Source organism: Chlorocebus sabaeus, chromosome 11, assembly GCF_047675955.1.
Source record: "Chlorocebus sabaeus isolate Y175 chromosome 11, mChlSab1.0.hap1, whole genome shotgun sequence".
NCBI lineage: Eukaryota > Metazoa > Chordata > Mammalia > Primates > Cercopithecidae > Chlorocebus > Chlorocebus sabaeus.
The window spans coordinates 63,619,660-63,639,844 of NC_132914.1; the positions used below are offsets into that span (position 1 = coordinate 63,619,660).

A 20,185-nucleotide genomic window follows, 5' to 3' on the forward strand; every position below is an offset into this window, starting at 1 on the left:
CCAGTTTGGGGATTGGAAGGTGGATCATGAAGGGTGCCAAAGGAAAAACGACATATAAGCTTAGAGTTAGATAGCAGGTCAGCATTTACTAGTTGGAACTGTTGGGTAAGACAGTGCATGGTGGGCACGGTGGCTCATGCCTGTAATCCCAGCATTTTGGGAACCTGAGGCAAGTGGTCCACCTGAGGCCAGGAGTTCGAGACCAGCCTGGCCAACATGGTGAAAACCCGTCTCTACTAAAAATACAAAAATTAGCTGGGTGTTGTGATGCATGCCTGTTGTCCCAGCTACTCTGGAGGCTGAGGCAAGAGAATCTCTTGAACCCAAGAGGCGGAGGTTACAGCGAGCCGAGGGCACACCATTGCACTCCAGCCTGGGCAGCAGACTGAGACTCTGTCTCAAAAACAACAACAACAACAACAAAAACAACAACAACAACAACAGACAGTGTTGGCCAAGTAGAAGAGAGCCTGGTAAAGGTGCAGTCAGGGTAAACAGGGCCTCGATTCTATCAGTGGATCTCTGTTCTACTCCTAAGAAGGGAAAAGTATTCCAGGAATATTCTGGGCCCTCTTACCATGTGTACTTATTCCTCCCCATAGAAGGAATGTGATTTACCCAACTGTTGAGTTTTGGAAAAGAACACTGGGCATGCCACTCAGCCCGTTCCTGGCTTTCTCTGGACTCTTTCTCTCCCACTGCTGCTGCGCTGTGCGGTAAGCAAGCCTGGGTCACAATCTTGGGGCTCTCTGAGCTTGACAGAGGCAAGAAAAGGCATGACTGGGCAGTTAGATAACCGTGGCAGACTACCAGTTGCTCAACAGAACATTCATTCTCTTCTTCATCCTTAGTACCAGAGTACCCGTTTTGGGGTGAGCAAATTATTGTTCAGACTAAAACTATACTTCTTAGCTTCTCTCAAAGCTAAGTGCTACTTAGTGAAATGTTCTGGTCAATGATATAGCTAAGGGGACTTCTGAGAAGGCTCCTTATACCTTTGCTACTGCTGTCTGGAATGCAAATGAAATTGCTGGAGCCCCAGTAACTGTCTTGGACTATGAGGTAACCCCAAGGATGAAAGTCAGGTGCTAAGCATAACACAGTCGAAATATTTAGAAGCATGGGCCTCTGATGACACTGTGGAGTTACATACCAGCTTGAAGTGCCTGCTTCTTTATAATGTAAATCAATGTATTGTTAGTTTGCAGTTCTCTTCAGCTGAACCTAATCTCATTGATTGGTAATCAGTTCAGTTATGGTTTGCTGTGTAGATCTGACTTGTGTCTCATTCAAATTTCAATGTCTAGACTTGGTTTGAGGGTAAGAAAATAATTATCCTGATTCTGGCTGCAGGACCAATCCAACTTTTTCCACCAAAAAAAAAATAAAATGAAATGCTGATATTTTAATCCATAGCTGACTCTCATTTCTATTTCTCAATGGATTTGAAGCCGATAAAGAGGTTAATTAACATATCAAAATACCTAGTGTTATCAAGGTACCACAATGCAAAACTTGTTTAGAGAATAGTGAGATATTCCGGGTATGTGTACTAAAAGGTACTGCAAAGAACTGTCAGAAGGTGGACTGATAAAGTATTCAGGGACTAGATTACAAAGAACCCTGTGTTTTAAATTGAAGACCTTTGAGTTTATCCTATAACAACAGATAACCATCAAAAGAGGGTTTTTTTAGTTTAAGGGAGTGGCACGACTAGATTTGGTTTTTCTAAAGATTATTGACACAAATGTGGGATAACATGCTCAAAGTAAGAAGATAAATGAGGAAGGAGTTACCATATTTCGTCAGGCCTGAAACAAAGGCAGTGGCAATGGAGGGACATCAGAGATGCTGAGTAGAGGGAGTGAGATACCTGGGTCCTGATGACACCACGGGAAAAGTAAATCCTGATGTTGCTTAAATGCCATCATTTAAATTTTGTTTTGTATGTAGAAGAAAATCTTTAAGTCAGCTAAACCTGACCTTTAACTGATACAGCTGGCTGGTGATACCATGATTTAAAAGAGGGAATATCTGAGGAAAATTATGTTTAGGTAAAAGGAAAACCTGTTGCCCATTACTGAGAAGACGTTAACAGGCCCTGAGGGTTATTCCTTTATACCAGGAGTCAAGCTTAAAAGCCAGAGAATAAATAAGGCAGCCCAGGTTTAAGAAAAAATCAACTGCCAGATAGATAATGAAACTTTTTGTTGTTGTTGAATGATGGTGTAAGCACATGAAATATACATATGATATTGGAAACAACATTTTAAATTAAAAATTGATAAAATAAATAAGTTGAAAAAAGAAATAGTTTTTTTTTAAATGTACTGGTGGGGCACAGTGGCTCATGCCTGCAATCCCAGCACTTTGGGAGGCCGAGGCGGGCAGATCACCTGAGGTTAGGAATTCAAGACCAGCTTGGACAACATGGAGAAATACTGTCTCTACCAAAAACACAAAAATTAGCTGGGCGTGGTGGCAGGCACCTGTAGTCCCAGCTACTTGGGAGGCTGGGGCAGGAGAGTCTCTCGAACCTGGGAGGCAGAGGTTGCAGTGAGCCAAGATTGCACCATTGCACTCCAGCCTGGGCGATAAAAGCAAAACTCAGTCTCAAAAAATAAAATAATAAAAAATAAATAAAATGTATGGTCCTAAGTCATTTCTCCTTTGGATTATTTATTTCTTTGTTTAGAGACAGAATCTTACTCTATCACCCAGGCTGGAGTGCAGCAGCACGACTTTGGTTCACTGTAACCCCTGCCTCCCAGGTTCAAGCAATTCTCCTGCCTCAGCTTCCCAAGTAGCTGGGATTACAGGTGCCCACCACCACGCCCAGCTAATTTTTGAATTTTTAGTAGAGACAGGGTTTTATCATGTTGGCCAGGCAGGTTTCAAACTCCTGACTTCAAGCGATTGCCCGCCTTGGCCTCCCAAAATGCTAGGATTACAGATGTGGGCCTGTGTGCCAGGCCTCCTTTGGTTTAGAATTGGTAACGTTTTCTTTTTCTTCTTTCTCTCTTTAATTATTTTACATCTGGGTTTCCATATCTGATCTTACACTTTGTATCCTAATGTGAGGTATAAAATTTAGTCCAGATTCCTTTCACTGATATTAATGTTTAGTTTTATTTATTTGCATAATGGAAAACAGGTCTTTACAAAAAATAGGCCTTTATTTGCACAAGTGGAAAATAGAAAGTAGGTATTTCTGAAAGTAGATGGAATCGTGATAGGATGATTTTTATTTTTAGGGTAACTATGCCTTAGATATTTGTAAAATTCTGACATTCCAACCTTGTAATATTTGGTTTTCTGTACTAATGCAGATTAATATTTGTAGCTTTTAATTCATACCCAGCATAAATTTAGAAAAGTGAACTAATCAGTGTTGGTTCATAATCATAAAGTTTAGAATTCAATTTTCGGGCCAGGCCCTGTGGCTCATGCCTGTAATCCCAACACTTTAGGAGACCGAGGTGGGCGGATCACAAGGTCAGGAGATCGAGACCATTCTGGCTTACACGGTGAAACTCCATATCTACTAGAAATACAAAAAAATTAGCTAGGCATGGTGGTAGGCGCCTATAGTCCCAGCTACTCGGGAGGCTGAGGCAGGAGAATGGCGTGAACCCAGGAGGCGGAGCTTGCAGTGAGCCGAGATCGCACCACTGCACTCCAGCGTGGGTGACAGAGTGAGCCTCTGTCTCAAAAAAAAAAAAAAAAAAGAAAAAAAATAGAATTTTCATCTCCACAATTTTGGGACTGTAGCTCTTGCCATTACTTTCATTCTTGGAAACCAAGTTTAGTACAGGAAAGTGAGCCAGTTCCTTTCCTGCCAAATTTGTTTCCTAAAGACCCAGTTTTGTGAAGGATGAGAAAATCAAATCATATGTTTGTATAACTGTTTGTAATTGATCTTGCCAAGAGATACTCAAAATATTCAGATGAGGCTATGGTCTTAAAATGTCAATGCAAAGATAGTTCTCTCTTCTCTCAGAAATCACCTCAAGACAAAAAGTAATGATAAATAACAGAAGCAACTCCATCTTAATCAAAACTAGAGTGTTTGTGTAATCTCAAACCATAATACATAAGAAAATACATAATACATAAATTCAGTGGAAGTCAAATGGGAAGGGGGTGGTGGTGGTAAGAAGTGGAGAGAAGGCACCTATGGCCAGGACTACCAAACTACTCTTTGGTAGACAACTCAGTCCACCAAAGCAGGGGCGGTGGCGTGAGGCAAAACTCCAATGCTTTGTTTGGAACACCAGTATGCACTGCATGGCTGGCGGCAGAAAGTACCTGTGGTCCCATCTGGCATCAAGGTAAGTCAGGGAAAGAGAACACATGTCACAGACTGAAGGGAGCAATTGCTCAATGAAGCAGGGTAGCAGAGAGGAATTCTGTCTTGTGAGCAGTCTGCTGTTGCTGCTCTCTGGTAGCTGGGGAAGAATTTACTCACATATACCATGCTGGAACTAGGGTACGTTTGGTAGCCTGGAAACAACCTGGGCTCTTCTCAGAACCTCTAGCAGCTTGCAGTTCAGGAAGAACTCATCTCATTCAGTGGTGAGCAGTAATGAAAAAGGAATTGGCATAACATGTATACCAAGTACATATCAAACAAATGAGAGCAAAGGCATAGAAAAACAAAGTGATAGCAGATGAAGAATACTCATGAAAAGAAGCCTGGTTCAGAGCAAATGATAAACATGACCAGTCAGAAATAGTCACAAAATTCAAAAAATACACAGTAAAGTCATCACCTCTATAAAACAAGGGATCAAAGCAGAAATATAAGAACTCAAGAGAAATTGGGCAAGACAAGATGATGATGAAACATGAGCTTGTAGAGATCAGAAAAGAAAGAGAAAAATAAAACCCTGCCAATGAGTAGAGGAGGATACCATTGGGTTTCTACTCTGTGCTATCCTCTGTATGGAGTACTTGTATTCTTTAAAGACATTAAATAAAGTTGGACTCTGACTGCACATGTTGGTGTCCTTGATCAGTTACCATCCTTATGAAAACACAAAGAAGGAATATATCCTTATAAAACAATGAAAATAAATAAATCATGCATCCAACTTTAGTCATAAAAGGAATACAATTTAAAAGGAACTGAATGAAAGAGTTAATCAAATTAAAAGTAAAATTTTATGTTAAAAAAAAAAAACCTAGAGTAGAACTAATAAATAAATGCAAGAGTCAGTTCTCTGGGAAAAAATAAAAACTAAACAAAGAAATCAAATAAACTGTTACTAATCAAATCATGGGGGAAATAATAAAACCACAAATATACCAATTAAGAAACAATATTGTGGATATAATTATAGAAACTGAGAAAATAAAAAAATTTAAAAAGAGATTATATAAAAATACATTTGACATCTGGATGAAATAATTTCATTTTCTGAGAGAATACAAATGATCAAAATGACCTCAAAAGGGAGAAAAATAAGATAGAAATGTAACTATCTGAATTGAGAGTTGAAAGTTACAGAGAGCACAAGAGCTATTCAGCCCGTGAGAATGGCAGTCTATGTACCACCACCAATTTGCCAGTCCCTCTTGTACTGACCTTTGCTAAATCCAAGTAAAGCAGTCATAGGGTTTTCTCAGAGTTAGAAGGAAGAAATAAGAAGATGCAAGGAGGCCAAATGCCTAAGATTTTGATAACGCAGAAGGGCATGAGGCATCTAATGGGCAAGACAATGGGGAGTGAAAGAAGCTGACCCGGAAGCCGACTGGAAGAAGTCAGCCACACAGTGGAACTGAGGATCAGCCCCTTGTGGGACTTCCTTAAACACATCCCTTCTTTCCCCACAAGTTTTCGTCATTCCATTCTATTTCCCTTTCCACTAACAAAGTGATAGGGCCACTATTTATTTATTTGTTAACTGACTGTCCCTTCAGCTGCGCAACCTCTTCCATGGGAGCAGAGACCATGTCTCCTTTGTCCAACAGTGTATCCACATGGTCTATGGGCCTGATATTGAGCCAGTCATTACATACTGGTTGAAGGAATGAATGGAGCAAGCTTGACATTTTAGAGAAGAAGCAGAGAATAGTAAGGAATGTTGCTGCAAAGACATCGATTTCCAGCCCCAGGAGGAAGATGTGCACTATGGAGGTGCAACAGCCTCCTGGGAATGAGGCAACTACTACAGCCTTAAAGGGAACAGAGGGAATGTACAGGGGCTTCCTGGGACAAGGCAGAGAGCCTGCTGAGAGGCTGGAGGGACAGGTTGGAGAGACAAGCTGTATCTCACAACATAATATTGAATAGGAAAAGTAAAAGGCGGTTCTCTGCCTTGCTTTTATTTTTGTTTTAATTTTTTTTTTTGAGATGTAGTCTTGTTCTATTGCCCAGACTGGAGTGCAGTGGCATGATCTTGGTTCACTCCAATCTCTGCCTCCTGGTTCAAGGGATTCTCCTGCCTCAGCCCCCCAAGTAGCTGGGATTTCAGGTGTGTGCCACCATGCTTGGCTAATTTTTGTATTTTTAGTAGAGACGGGGTTTTGCCATGCTGCTCAGGCTGGTCTTGAACTCCTAACCTCAGGTGATTTGCACACCTCAGCCTCCCAAAGTACTGGGAATACAGGCCTGAGCCACTGTCCCCAGCTGTGCCTTGCTTTTAAAAAGTCAACCTCACAAGCACAATCTGGAGAGATGCAGTTTAACTGAATATCACAGGTAAAGGAAAAAAAAAAACTAAACAAAAAAACAAAGAACATTCACAAGACTTTGAGATCTTGGTAAACTGTAAGCTCAAAATGAGTGACAGATGTGCCATGACCACTAAAATTCTTATGTTGAGGTAGGCGTCATTGATCAGTTCTCCTGTCTTCAGTGATGCCAATGACAAGCTTGCTTTGCTCCAGGCTGTCAGGCTGTTGTGTGATTTTCCTTTCTGAATGCTACACTTTAACAGGTATACAGGTAAACTGAAGCGCATTCAGAACGGAGGCCCGCAGGACGATACAGATACTTGTCAGTAAATTATAGAAGGCACAGTTAAAGGAACTGGGGCTAACTGGCTTGGAGAAGGAAAGCCTCAACAGAGACCCAATAGCTGTCTCCGAGTATCTAAGGGGCTGTCAGGAGAAGAGGCTTTAGTCTAGTTCAGAATGACCTTGAGGGTATGGCTAGGACTAATAGGCATACTGCAGCTCAATACAAGTGAGAGCTTTAGAGTCATCAGAGCTATGTGGAGATGGGGGGGATGCCTCAGCACAAGGAACAACCTGTCAACTTGGGTGCTCAAGTCCATGCAGCGTGTCTTGGCGTGCAGTGAGGCAGGACCTGGCACCAAGGGCTGCACTGGACACCAGACTAGCTGACTCCTAAATCCTTTCTAAAGCTGAAATCCTGCCTTCAGCTTCCATGTTCATTACGAGAATTAATGGGGATTAGTTATACGAAAGTGCTTTGTAAACTCTAGAGTGTTCTACATATATAAAGGGTTATTACTACTTTTTCATTACCTTGGAGTACTTCAAGTCTATCCTGATTGCCATTGTCTCTACTTATCCCTTAGTTCCCTTCAACCTCATAAAATGTCTAAATTATAGATGCAAAATGTAATATTGTGACTATGATTCAAAATTTCAAAATGTTTCACAAATAACAAACGGTTTTTCATCTTTTACTAATGAGGGGCAGGTCCTATATTCAGTTTGCTTCTCATGGTCCTTTTTCTATGGTTTCAGGGAATGGAGTAGCTAAGTTCTTCTAGATCACCTTATGGGGAAGAAGTCATTAATACCAATAGCACCCTCACAAAAATCTGTGTAACAAAAATATCTCTACATTAATAAGCAACACACAAATAATACATGAATAAATAACCAATACACAATACATTGATAAATAAACCTGAGTCTACTCTGACAGAATGTGACTTCTGTCCTTTACTCAGTGTCTTCTGGTGGCCCATCAATTCTCAGGCAATCAGAAGGTCTGTTATTGGTGGCATAGGCGAACTTGTCACAAGGTATTATGACTTGGAAAAATTAATTGCCAGATAAAAGCCCCAATTCCATTTAGGTGTTCAAAGTATTTTCCGCACCCAACTCCAGTATCATCTCTAATGAAAGTAACAACTTGACAACTTTGAAATGTCATCTCCTTTCATTTTTTTTCCAGTTTTTTCTCCCTTCCATATATTTTTTTGTTTGTTTGTTTACCAGAGGACTTAACAGAGAGTGACACAACATAGGCAGGCTGAGAGAAGGAAACTAGGAAAACCAGGAGAGAGCAAACTGGATACAGACTCTCCTAAAAGTACAGTTAACTCCGTGACAAAGCAGCCCTCACACCAATGTGTTTTCTAAACTGTTTATGTGTTTTATTATTTGACTGACTGAAACCCAGAGCAAACAAGGGATTCAGAGGCTGGAATTTACATAGAACACGGGAGAAGGTAAGGCTCAGATGAGGAGAAATACCAAGAAGTTTTGACACACTTCTCTTTTTGATGCCATGGATCACTGGGAAGAAAATATTTTTTAAAAGAAGCTATTAGTTTCTGCTCTGTAATCAGTCTGACACCTTTTATGTGTTTATATTCCATGAGTGAGGCTTTTTAATGTGGATAGTATTTCTTCACATGACAATGACACCTATGAAGAAAAATCTACTCTATACTTTCCTATATTGTGATTATAACGCTCTAATTATAAACATTCAGGGAAAGGACATGGTGGCTCATGCCTGTAATTGCAGCACTTTGGGAGGCCTAGATGGGAGGATTGCTGGAGGCCAGAAGTTTGATACCAGCCTGGACAACATGGCAAGACCCCATATCTACAAAAATTTAAAGATCAGCTGGGTGTGGTGGTGTCTGCATATAGTCTCAGCTACTGAGGAGATGAGACTGAGGTAGCAAGATCCCTTGAGTCCAGGAGTTTGAGGCTGTAATGAACTGTGATGGTGCCAGGGTATTCTAGCTGGGGTGACAGAATGAGACCCAGTCTCTAAAAGAAAAAAAAAAAAAAAAGTCAGGAGTGGGCAGGAATAAATAGAGTCACAAATCATTGGCTAATCTCTTATGCAACTCTTCTGAATTCCCCAATCCATCTTTGTGGAAAGCTTGCTGAAAAATAAGACAATGGGGCCTGTATTGAACAAGCCACTTTATTGTATGGTTTGCCTCACATTAATCTAAGCTTGAAGGATAAGCTCTGGATGGGATACTTGGCCATCAGTAGACCTAACGGAGGCCTGTTAGTGTTTGGTAAAGGTTCATGCCTTATAACCACTAGAAGGAAATGCATGGCCAGCTGAGTGTAAGTATTCAATGTGTTCAATATGAATATGGCTACACCAAAGCAGACACAAGTTAAATAAAGATATTCTCCTCATGGAGCAGAGGATGAATCTTGAAGAAGCATGGGCTTCAACAATGACAAGTCCTCTGGGGACAAAGTAAAGACATACCTTGATTTCCATAGCTGGTGTCTATTGCAGACCCATCCCATGAATCCACAGCACTGTCCACGCTGGGCACTGTGGAAGGGTACATGTCGGACAGCTTGCCTGGCTTCTGCGCTGGCGAGGAGTCCTCCTCCACATCCCCCAGGTCACTCAAATGGCTAGAAATGGGGAACTTCTTGGGACTCGATGCTGACTGGGCTTCATAGACAGGAAAGGAGTTTAAGTATCAGAGTAAATTTAAATAAAAATATACCAAAATACTCTGTTGCTGGAGATTCGTTTCCCTAGAATCACACACAGACACTAGCACATTCTTTCAAGGAAGAAAATGCACTGGAAATCCTTAATTGTGGCTTTCAACTCACTACTCACCATCTGTCTGTTTCTTAATTTTCAAGGTGACAGTCTCTCCTGCCATCTGTAACAAATGGATGGCTTCACTCAGAGGCTTCCCTTTCAAGCTGCTGCTATTGATGGCTAGGATTCGGTCTCCTATGTGGATTGCGCCAGTTCTGAAACACCAAATAGTAATAGGAGAGGTAGAAATAATCCCTGTGTGGTACTGAATATAAATTCCCTGACATACCTTATACATTCATCATCATAAAGACTTGGCAAGGATCTCCAGAAGTCCCTCTTGCTTTCTTCTGGGAAATGTTATAAGATCACTGCATATGTTGTGTATTACTTTTTAGTTTCCAAAAACATTTTAAAAACTGTTTTAATTAGTTATTAAAATGAACTTGTGTGCTTTTTCAATTCCAAGAAAGCTGAGTCATGGGGTAAGTCCCCTAAAAATCCAAATACAAATGTAGTGGATAGCATGGAGCATCCTTTCTTTCTGCAGATTTTTTTTTTTTTTTTTTGAGATGGAGTCTCGCTCTGTTACTCAGGCTGGAGTCCAGTGGCGCGATCTCGTCTCACTGCAACCTCCGCCTCCGGGGTTCAAGCAATTCTCCAGCCTCAGCCTCCCAAGTGGCTGGGATTACAGGCATGCACCACCATGCCCAGCTAATTTTTGTATTTTTAGTAGAAATGAAGTTTCACCATGATGGCCAGGCTGGTCTTGAACTCCTGACCTTGTGATCCATCCGCCTCGGCCTCCCAAAGTGCTGGGATTACAGGTGTGAGCCACTACGCCCAGCCTGTATGAGCTAATTTCTAAGGTACACTGCAGCTCCAACATTCTGCAATGCTGTGTCTCTATTTTGCTAACCACTGTTTTCAGTTGTTAGCAGGAACAATGCATTTGTGTATTCCTGAGCTAGGTTGGAAGGACAGATCTGAAGGACAGATTTGCCTGTAGGGTTTGTCATATGTCTGACAACACATCTCAGAAAGAAATGCAGTTTAGCAGAGGGTGCAGAGTGGGTGTGTGTGTATACATCATTGCCAAAGCAAAAAATGGACATTCCAGATTTTAAGACATTATTAAAATGGGTCGCTACACTTTGTTCCCATAAGATGGTGTCTGTATCACCCTCTTCTGAAAGCACAGCAGCTAAGTGCAGCACCCGTCAGGTAACAGAGGCTCAGCAAGTGTTTGCTGAATGAAATTGGACAAGCCATTCAACCTCCCTGAACTTTAGTTTCCTCCTCTCAAAATGGACACAATACAAACCCATCTTCAGTCAATTGTGGTCAGTTTATACGTTTCAGAGAGTAGTATCAATGCTAAGCCCATGACATCGTTTACCGCCTGTAAGATGCCCCTCAGAGTCAAGTCGGAGCTCTGCCTGAGAGTTCTCAAGCTCTAAGATCAATCCTTTGTGCAGATTTTTAAAAGCCAACAGATAACCACAGAGAGAGGAGCTTGTTTTTATGTGGTTGTGAGGAAGGAAGCCCATCTCACACAGGTAATTATAACAGTTACTTCAAATTTTACCTTTCAGCTAATCCCCCTTTAGTGAGGCTTGAAATGATTATAGGATCAAACGGCTCTTCAGTTCCTGAAATTGTGATGCCAAGGGGCCCTCCATAGCGTTTCAGCTCCACGGTGTAAATAATTGCTCCGGAACTTTCTTGCTCATCTGCAATAAATGCCAAGGAATTATAATTGATTTCTTTGGAAAAGGCAAAAGAGTAAGACACATAGATTCACACATAAAGTAGGAATTCAAAACATCCTCGTCGAAGTATCATGTCTCAGAAAACAATTATTTTGGGGAACAGCATTTCCTTAGTAGGATCTTACATTCAAATACAGAGATACAGTCATTGTCAGTGCCAGGGGAGAGGAACACTGCCTAATGACTTATGTTTTAAATGTGTGAGATCTGCCCAACTGGGGCTGCAGGACCTTTCAACTGTGTCCATGTCTAGGACAGTGCTTACCTAGCATTTGGTAAGTGTGCAGTAAATACCTGTGAAATAAACATATGGCTGAGGAGGTATTATAATTTGAGAGGAGAGAGTCACCCAGTAACAAAGAAGACATCGGGTCATGCTGTTTCCATTTGAAGCTTTACATGCGAGCTAACTTTTGATATAGAAACGTGGATTTTGCTAAGGGTTGGAACAAATGATAACATGTATATGGTTAAGTGGAACTTAGATAAGTAAACTTGAAGACAACAGCAAGAAATCTAGAATCTCTTACACATCATTCCACTTACTATCTTCTAATGTGAGTCCTATCAGTGAATTACAGATATTAAAGTGGAAGTTTGAATGATCATCTCTCCTCTTTCAATGGAGTAAAAGCTGTTGTAAACTATGTTTCAACAGCATAGACCAGGCTGCCATGCTGTCATAAACTAATTTTGGCTATTCAACATTATTATAGTGGAAGACACTTGTGAATGTGCTCTGCCTAAAGCACTGGCCAGAAAGATATCATGGGCCGCCTTCAACATGGTGGGTATTGTGATGGTGTCAGGGTTGCAAATAAGAAGTCTCAGAATTCAAATTTGCTTCTGACATGCTTAAAGTTCTTGGGCATTTCTTGTTTTATTCCTTGGGCCTGGGAGCTGTGAATGGTTAAGGAACTGTTTCATTTCTGCACCTGAGGATACAATGAAATGGTTCAGTGGCTACTTTAACAAAACAGTCAGCTTTTACAGTCAGACTACATCCTAGTGAAGTATTAACACGGCCACATTTTTGCAGTGAGCAGCTGTTCATTTACAATATGAAACCCTAAAATAAGGAGGAAAAGCAAGACTTAACAGTTCAATTAATTGTGTTTTCAGTGAAGAATTAGGATGAATATAAAATGAAGGGTCTATCGAGTCATGTAGGAAGCAATGTGTCCTCTCTTGCCGGCACTTACTTCACTTCTGGCCATAGATTGGGAGTTTTGAATGCAGCCACCACTTCCACTTTCTGAGTGCTCTACTCAACGTATTTGCGCCACACATTCAGAACTAAAGACCATCCACCACACACTGCAATGCTTAAGTCAACATTTTAGGGCACAAAATCTTCAACACTGGGATCAAATTTACATTAGCAGCTGAGAAGCTCCCATATCAAGCCTAAAACAGCTCTGTTTGCTGGTTCACAAGTTTCTTCTGGGCTGATGCTGAAGTTGTGGCCAATAGGCTGGTGATTATCTCCTAAGGGCTCCGGAGAGAAGCATCAAGATAGAGGGTAACTGAATAACGGGCAGAAGTCAAAAGTCTAAATTTTCCTACAGTACGATGTTTTGTCACCTTTCAGAGCTGGCTTTGACCTAAATGAACAGAGCACTATTGGATAGATTGCATGTACTTTGCAGCCCTCATCGTCAACTATATTCTGGATGAAATTCTGAATGAGTCATTTGATTAGTAATCCCTGGCATAGTTAAACATTAGTTACTGCTGGACACTCTGTGTGGGCCATTCAGTGGAGATGTGTATGCCATAGGAAAGACCTTGACCCCTTATTGCTCTCTGTATAAGGCAAGCATGAGCACAAACTTGTCAATGGGTGCCAAGCATTTTGGGTTGGAGCATCCGCTCTTTATGGGTTTTGGGGAGAAGGATGCTTGCCCAGGACCTGGAGACCCAAGAACTAGTGGGAGTATCCATGGAAACCATGCTTCAGATGAAAACAAAAAGTGGTCCATGGGAAGGAGAGTTGGCGGTAGCGCCATTCATTGGGAGAAGGGGGGCACCTGGTTCTATTCAGCTCATTCTGCAGGCAACCACGAGTGAGTATTCCATGTTATTTTTCGACAATGTAACTTGCGACACAAAGATGACAAAATAATATCAGAGATGAAGTAAATGGCTTTAAGATAGTCTGTTTCAGGTTGCCTTATTTGGGGACTTTTTTTATTGGCATCCGAGTACTCACTGACTAGAAGGCAATTGTTAGGGCACCCAATGAGTTTAGACAGTGATGGAGATGCGAATCTAGGAAATGGTACATCTTAACAAGAAGGACACATTCTTGTGATTACATTGGGGTGGAAACAGGATGACGTGATGCTCTATTTAAATTATGACAGAAATGGAAGCTGATTTATGTTTTCTTTAACAAATAAATTGCCAGAAACACAAAAGAGAAAGGAGATTTGGCTGGGTGTGGTGGCTCACGCCTGTAATCCCAGCGCTTTGGGAGGCCAAGGCGGTGGACCACCTGAGGTCAGGAGTTCAAGACCAGCCTGGCCAACATGATGAATCCCCGTCTTTACTGAAAATACAAAAATTAGCCAGACGTGGTGCCTTGCGCCTGTAGTCCCAGCTACTTGGGGGCTGAAGCAGGAGACTTGCTTGACCCAGGAAGTGAAAGTTGCAGTGAGCTGAGATCATGTCACTGCTCTCCAGCCTGGGTGATGAAGCGAGACTCTGTCTCAAAAAAAGAAAGAAAAAAAAGAAAAGAAAAGAAAAGAAAGAGAAAGAAAGAAAGAAAACGGAGATTTAAGAGATATTACAACCAAAAGCAATGAGTAGATCATTTGGGATTCTAATTAAAACCAACTGTTATAAAAAGATATCTGTTGGCCGGGCACAGTGGCTCATGGCTGTAATCACAGCACTTTGGGAGGCCAAAGTAGGCAGATCACCTTAGGTCAGGAGTTTGAGACCAGCCTGTCCAACATGTCAAAACCCCGTCTCTACTAAAAATACAAAAATTAGCTGGGTGTGGTGGCACGTGCTGTAGTCCCACCTACTCAGGAGGCTGAGGCAGGAGAATTGCTTAAGCCTGGGAAGTGGAGATTGCAGTGAGCTGAGATTGTGCCACTGCACTCCAGGCTGAGCGACACAGCAAGGCTCCCTCTTTTTAAAAAAAAAAAAAAAAAAAAAAGGCTGTCTATTTTTTCTATCGGATAGATTGCTTTAAAAAAACAGTTGGTTTTAATTAGGATTTTATATATATCAAGGAAATGTGAACATTGAGTGACTATTTTATCATATTAAAAATATTGCTAATGATGTTATTTAGTTATATGTTTTAAAAAAGTATTTTTTAGGCATACGTTAGTAATAGTAAAAAGATGAGATGATGCCTGGAATTTCTTCATAACTCCACTGGTGAGGTGGGGAAACCAGACTGAGAGGGGAGATGAAGCAAGGTTGGTTGTAAACAAATCGCTGTTAACACTGGGTGATGCATGGTGATTCATTATGCTATTTTTATTTTTGTATATATTTTGAATTTAATAACAAGCTTTTGAAAAAGAAAATAATATCATTTCCCTTAGAAAGCCCTATGTGGATGCCTTGTGTAAACAGATATTTAATTACTCTGGCTTTCCTTTCATAGAGGGTGGTGATGGCTGCCCGCACACAGTCTTTTCCAGACCATATGGCCTGTCTGCCCACGAGGCAAGCTCTCCAAGGCATCCCACTACCACTTGCTCTTGAGAAGGACCCCATCTTGGCTTTGCCCAGTTTTTCATAGCAATGGCTTCCTCCTAAACAGTTTTCCTGCTTGGGATCCAGCCTTTGCCCCTCCTCCCCACTTCTATTTTCACCAGTGCTGCCAACATAAAATTTCTTCTTTTTCCTCCCCAGAATATTTTTAAAACATAAATCTGAAATGTTACTCTCTTACTTAAAGCTTTTTATTGGTTCCTCAGTTCTTTAAGAATAAAATACAACCCCTTTGCAAGAGCTGAGCTGGCCCCCAGAGGGTCACACCATCCTCCCCCATCCCAATCCAATCTGCTAAATTCTCTCTTCATAGAACCACTGCAATTCCTTAAATAGCACTTTTCTAACATCTTTAGCCTGTGCACCTGTTACTCCCTATGCACAAACACCTTTCTCTCATTTGTTATCCTGTAGAATTTCTACTTTTACTTTAAAGCTTGGCTCAGAGTCTCATCCTTCAGAAAGGCTTCCTGGTGGCTTAGCTGGAGGGGCTAGAGGCTTTCCTATGAGACCCACAGCTCCTGTGCATTCTTCTGATGTTTCTAAACTTTTATTTTCATTCTTGCTCTCAAATAACGAGAAGAGTGAAATTATTTTAAAATTATCCTTAATGAGAGAAATTAAATATTAAGAACTAGAATTCAATCAGGTATGATTGAGATTTGGAGGGCCACAAACTGTCATAATGTAATATCCAAGATACCACAAGAACCAATTTTAAGAACCAATTTTTGCCCCCCTTGGAAATGTATGTTCTAGCGTATACCTTTCACTCTATATTTTAAGGATCTCACTACTTGGCTCTTCATTAGAATAAGATTACCTTGAAAACAGAGATTTTTATCTTCATATCCCCATAGCCTAGAACTATGTCTGGTACCAAAGGGAACTCAGTAAATACTTGAACAAGTGAGCAGAAGGATGAATGCATATTAGCATGTAGTCATTGGTTCCCAGGCTGAGATCTCCAGGAGAGTTTTACGGGTCAGCTTCCCTGCTATGCCAAGGTCTAGTTTCCTTTTCCAAGACATGTGATGCAAACCTAATCTCATTCAAAGTTTGAGAATACAACCTCAGCTGCCATTGTGGGGACGAGCAAACCTAGAACTTCCTCCCTCCACCGTGCCAGGAGTGTTGAGTCAGCTTCAGGTTCAACTGCCAATTCCACCTGCCTTCTCGGGCTTTAACTCAACTGGCATCTGTGAGGCCCTGCAGCTTAGGAGGAGGATAGTAACTGCTATTTAGGAAGGAATACTCAGACTATTTTGGAGATTGAAACGTTCCTAAATATACTCTCCTTGAGGTTGCTTCAGGTAGAAGTCTTAGAAAGGAGCAACTAGGGTGTTTAACTAGAAGAGAAACTTCTGAGAAAGAAAAAAGTAGAATCACCAGTAAGTTTCAAAGTGAGCCTAAGCAGATGTTAATGATATTATAAACAGCTTTTATATCACAACAGAAGGTTTACAACGATTAGTGAAAGACAGGAAACGGGGCAAGCCTACTCGTTTGTTCTGCTCAGCTCTAGTTAAGAAAATTAATGGAAGCACAGAACAGATGCAAAATTGCTGCATTACTTATGTGCAATGTTATTTTCAGGCTTCTTGAGTGCCGCTTGTTTAACAAAATGAACACTATCTGGCTTGAATCCATAATGGTAGCTGCTTCTGTGGCCAAATAGGAGGCTTGGATTTGGGAGAGAGCCTTTGGAAGGCACACATGTGCAGGTCAATCAAAGTTCACTTCAACTAAAAGTGATGGAATTAATTTTAGAGTACAGCTAAATTTCTTGGAGTTGGACAGGCCTGAGAAAGTAAACCATTTGAACAACACTGTCTACAGCTCCCTTATTGCTGCACAGTCATTTTATATAGGCATGTCACAATGATATACCAGGAGACGTCCAAGCAATTGCTAAGTGTTTTCAGAGTAGAATTCAAATTTCTTTGTGTAAGTGATAATTTTAAGTCTCAAAACTAGGTTTGTTTGTGACAGCATTTCTCAAAGTGTAGTTCTAGGACCAGCAGTTTTGGCATCATCTGTGAACTTCTTACAAATACAAATTCTCAAGTTTGCATTTGACTGAGAATCCCTACCCCACAGACCAATAGGAATGGGAACTCTGGGAGAGGGGCCTAGTCATCTGTGGATTAACATCTTCTTGGTGATTCTGATGCACACTCAAGCTGGAGAGCCATCCCTTTATGAAATCAAGCCTGAAGAAAAGAGAAAAGTACTTTTTATCATAGGTCCTTCTTGCAGCCAGCTTCTTGTCAACATACCTCCTTCCAGTGCTCCTAGCACAGCCAAGATCATTCTTGGGAGCCTGGAAAGGGGCATATCTGCTACTCCAATACTCCAATCTGGGTTTAGGGGGAAAAGCTACCTCAAATTACTTAGCTTGGCTTAACACTGGTGAACTATATATATTTGAAGCCCAAAATATGAATCTATCTTCAAAGGACTAATTTAATCAGTAATAAGGCTGGATAAAGGTAATTTGCTTTGAATAGGACAAGCTGCAGCTTGAAAATGATTTTTTTACACAGATTGGAGCCCATGAAGGTCAAGTATTGATTTATGGTCTCCAAAAACGTGCTATATATTAGAATAAGATTCCCCAAACCAAGTGAGAAATCATTAATAGCTGTATATTTGATTGACAAAAAGGTGGTAATACAAAGCCGAGTTTTGAAAACTATATGTGATAGATTTGCAACCCTCTGTCTCTTCCTGCAAATCCCCAAAGTCTCTACTGCTTTGTTTCAGGGTTTCCTCTCAGGCCCTAGCCAGGTCTTCCAACTCTCTTCATTTACTTTGGACTCAGAAGCAATCAAGGCAAAACAATAGATTTTTTTCAAGGGGTTATTTGCATTGCTGAGGACCTGGGGATTGGGTCACAGCCTCAGGAATCCCAGAGCCTTGGACCCACACAAGAACCACTGGACACTACCTGAGTTACATTCCTGCAGTAATGGAAGATGACAAATGCAGAAGCTCCTGAAGGCAGGATGGTCCAGGCTGAATCCAGAATGAGAGAGAAAAACACCTACAACTCCAAGTGTTCCAAAAGATTTGGCCATTGTTAAATAGAGCTTAAATTTACTTTTAAAATATCCAAATACAGTATTGACTACTGATAGTCAGCATTCATTAGGCCTTACTAGGTGCAAACTTATTGGCGAGTTCTTAAATATATTACCTCCTTTAGGCCAGGCGTGGTGGCTCACGCCTGTAATCTTAGCACTTTCGAGGCCAAAGTGGGCGGATCACCTGAGGTCAGGAGTTCAAGACTAGCCTGTCCAACGTGGCAAAACTCCATCTCTACTAAAAATACAAAAAATTAGCTGGGCATGGTTGTGGCGGGCACCTGTAATCCCAGCTACTTGGGAGGCTGAGGCAGGATAATCGGTTGAACCTGGAAGGCGGAAGTTGCAGTGAGCCGAGATTGTGCCATTGCACTCCAGCCTGGGTGACAGGAGCAAAACTCCATCTCAAAAACAAAACAAAACAAAACAAAAAACATATATATATATACACACACACACATATATATATATCTCCTCCTTTACTTTAAATATATATGTGTGTGTGTGTGTATATATATGTATATATCTCCTCCTTTAATCCTTAAAACAGCCAATTAAAGTAAGCATTAAATGGACATTTACAGATGAGGAAACTCATGCTCAGAGAAGTTAATTTGCCTAAGTTTCCCACTTGTCAGTTATGAAGCCAGTCTGGCGTTCTTCGTCTTTCATTCCACTGTTTCCCCCAGCTTGGGCTAGAAACAGAGTTAATTCAGACTCTCTTGAATGGCTCATTCAGCGCTTTCGTAAAGTGATTAAAACCAATGGTCACTAACCAAGTCCAGTGGGCCTCATTCCCGTTTTAATTCCTTTAATGGCTCCCCACTGGTTTCTGGGATAAAATTCAAATTTATTAACATGATTTACAAGGCCCATAATGACTTGGCTCCAGTATACCTTTCTAGCTTACCTACTACAAAGTCCTTGCACATATGTTCTGCTTGAGCCATATCTGCCTACTGGAGTGTGCCATGCTGTCCCTAACTTTCTGCACCACTTCACAAACCTCTTCGGGACCCAGGTTGTTAGAATCTTTTCCTTCAGGTCCTCAGGCTCAAATGGATGCCTTCACATTCTCTTACCATTGTGGAATATTTTGTGCATATCCTTATGACATTCACCATATTGTTAATTATTGATTTTCTTTTGTTTCTCCTATTTGGTGGTAACTGATTTAAGGGCAGGATTGTGTCCTTTTTATCTAAGAACCGGTAGTCATTGCCTGATACTTCATAGACAATAAATGAATGCTGATGGCATGACTGAAAATCGAGGGCTTCAGCAGCATTTGGGAATAGTTCTACCATCTCCTTGGGTAAGGTACACAGCAGGGTAGTGAGACTTGGGAAGCTGGAAGAAATGCTTACATTTTGAAGCAGTATCTGTTAAATCCCATTTGCAGTACAAGCTAGCTTAGGAAACCAAGTTACATCAAGTATAGTTATGAACTTCCTGTGACCGGAGAGAGAATCATCACTGAAGGAAGGAGAGCAGCCAGCCGTTAAAGGGCTGGAAAACTCCTGAAGTGCAGAGGGCCTACATTAGTACGAGCAACATTTCTGGGGGTGGAGAATATACACTGAATATTACCATTCAAAAATATTGAGACAAAGCATGGCAACTATTTAATGGGATCATTCTGATCACCAGCATAATTTCAGATTAAGCATAATATCAAACTTTCAAAATCAGTGACTGTCTGAAGGGTCAATGGCTTATTTTCCACTCAGTCATATCTTGATAAAGGATCAGAACGAATGCAGAGAAAGGGATTTCAGGAGGTAATTAGAATACAAATAGTCCCCACTGAGTGGAGTATGGACTGTGCCAGTATTTCTTTCAGTAAGTTA

General features: G+C 41.1%; 1 protein-coding gene across 12 annotated transcripts in view; it reads right to left on the reverse strand.

Annotated features, from left to right (window-relative positions):
• GRIP1 (glutamate receptor interacting protein 1) overlaps positions 1-20,185 on the reverse strand; it is a 723,532-nt gene that overhangs the window by 34,871 nt on the left and 668,476 nt on the right. For all 12 annotated transcript variants that reach the window (XM_037987743.2, XM_037987719.2, XM_008003935.3 and 9 more), the window contains 3 exons: positions 11,331-11,475; positions 9,818-9,957; positions 9,449-9,643 (listed from right to left, as the gene is read on the reverse strand). In XM_037987743.2, coding sequence (XP_037843671.2) covers positions 9,449-9,643; positions 9,818-9,957; positions 11,331-11,475 — 480 coding nt within the window. The remainder of the gene's footprint in view (positions 1-9,448; positions 9,644-9,817; positions 9,958-11,330; positions 11,476-20,185) is intronic.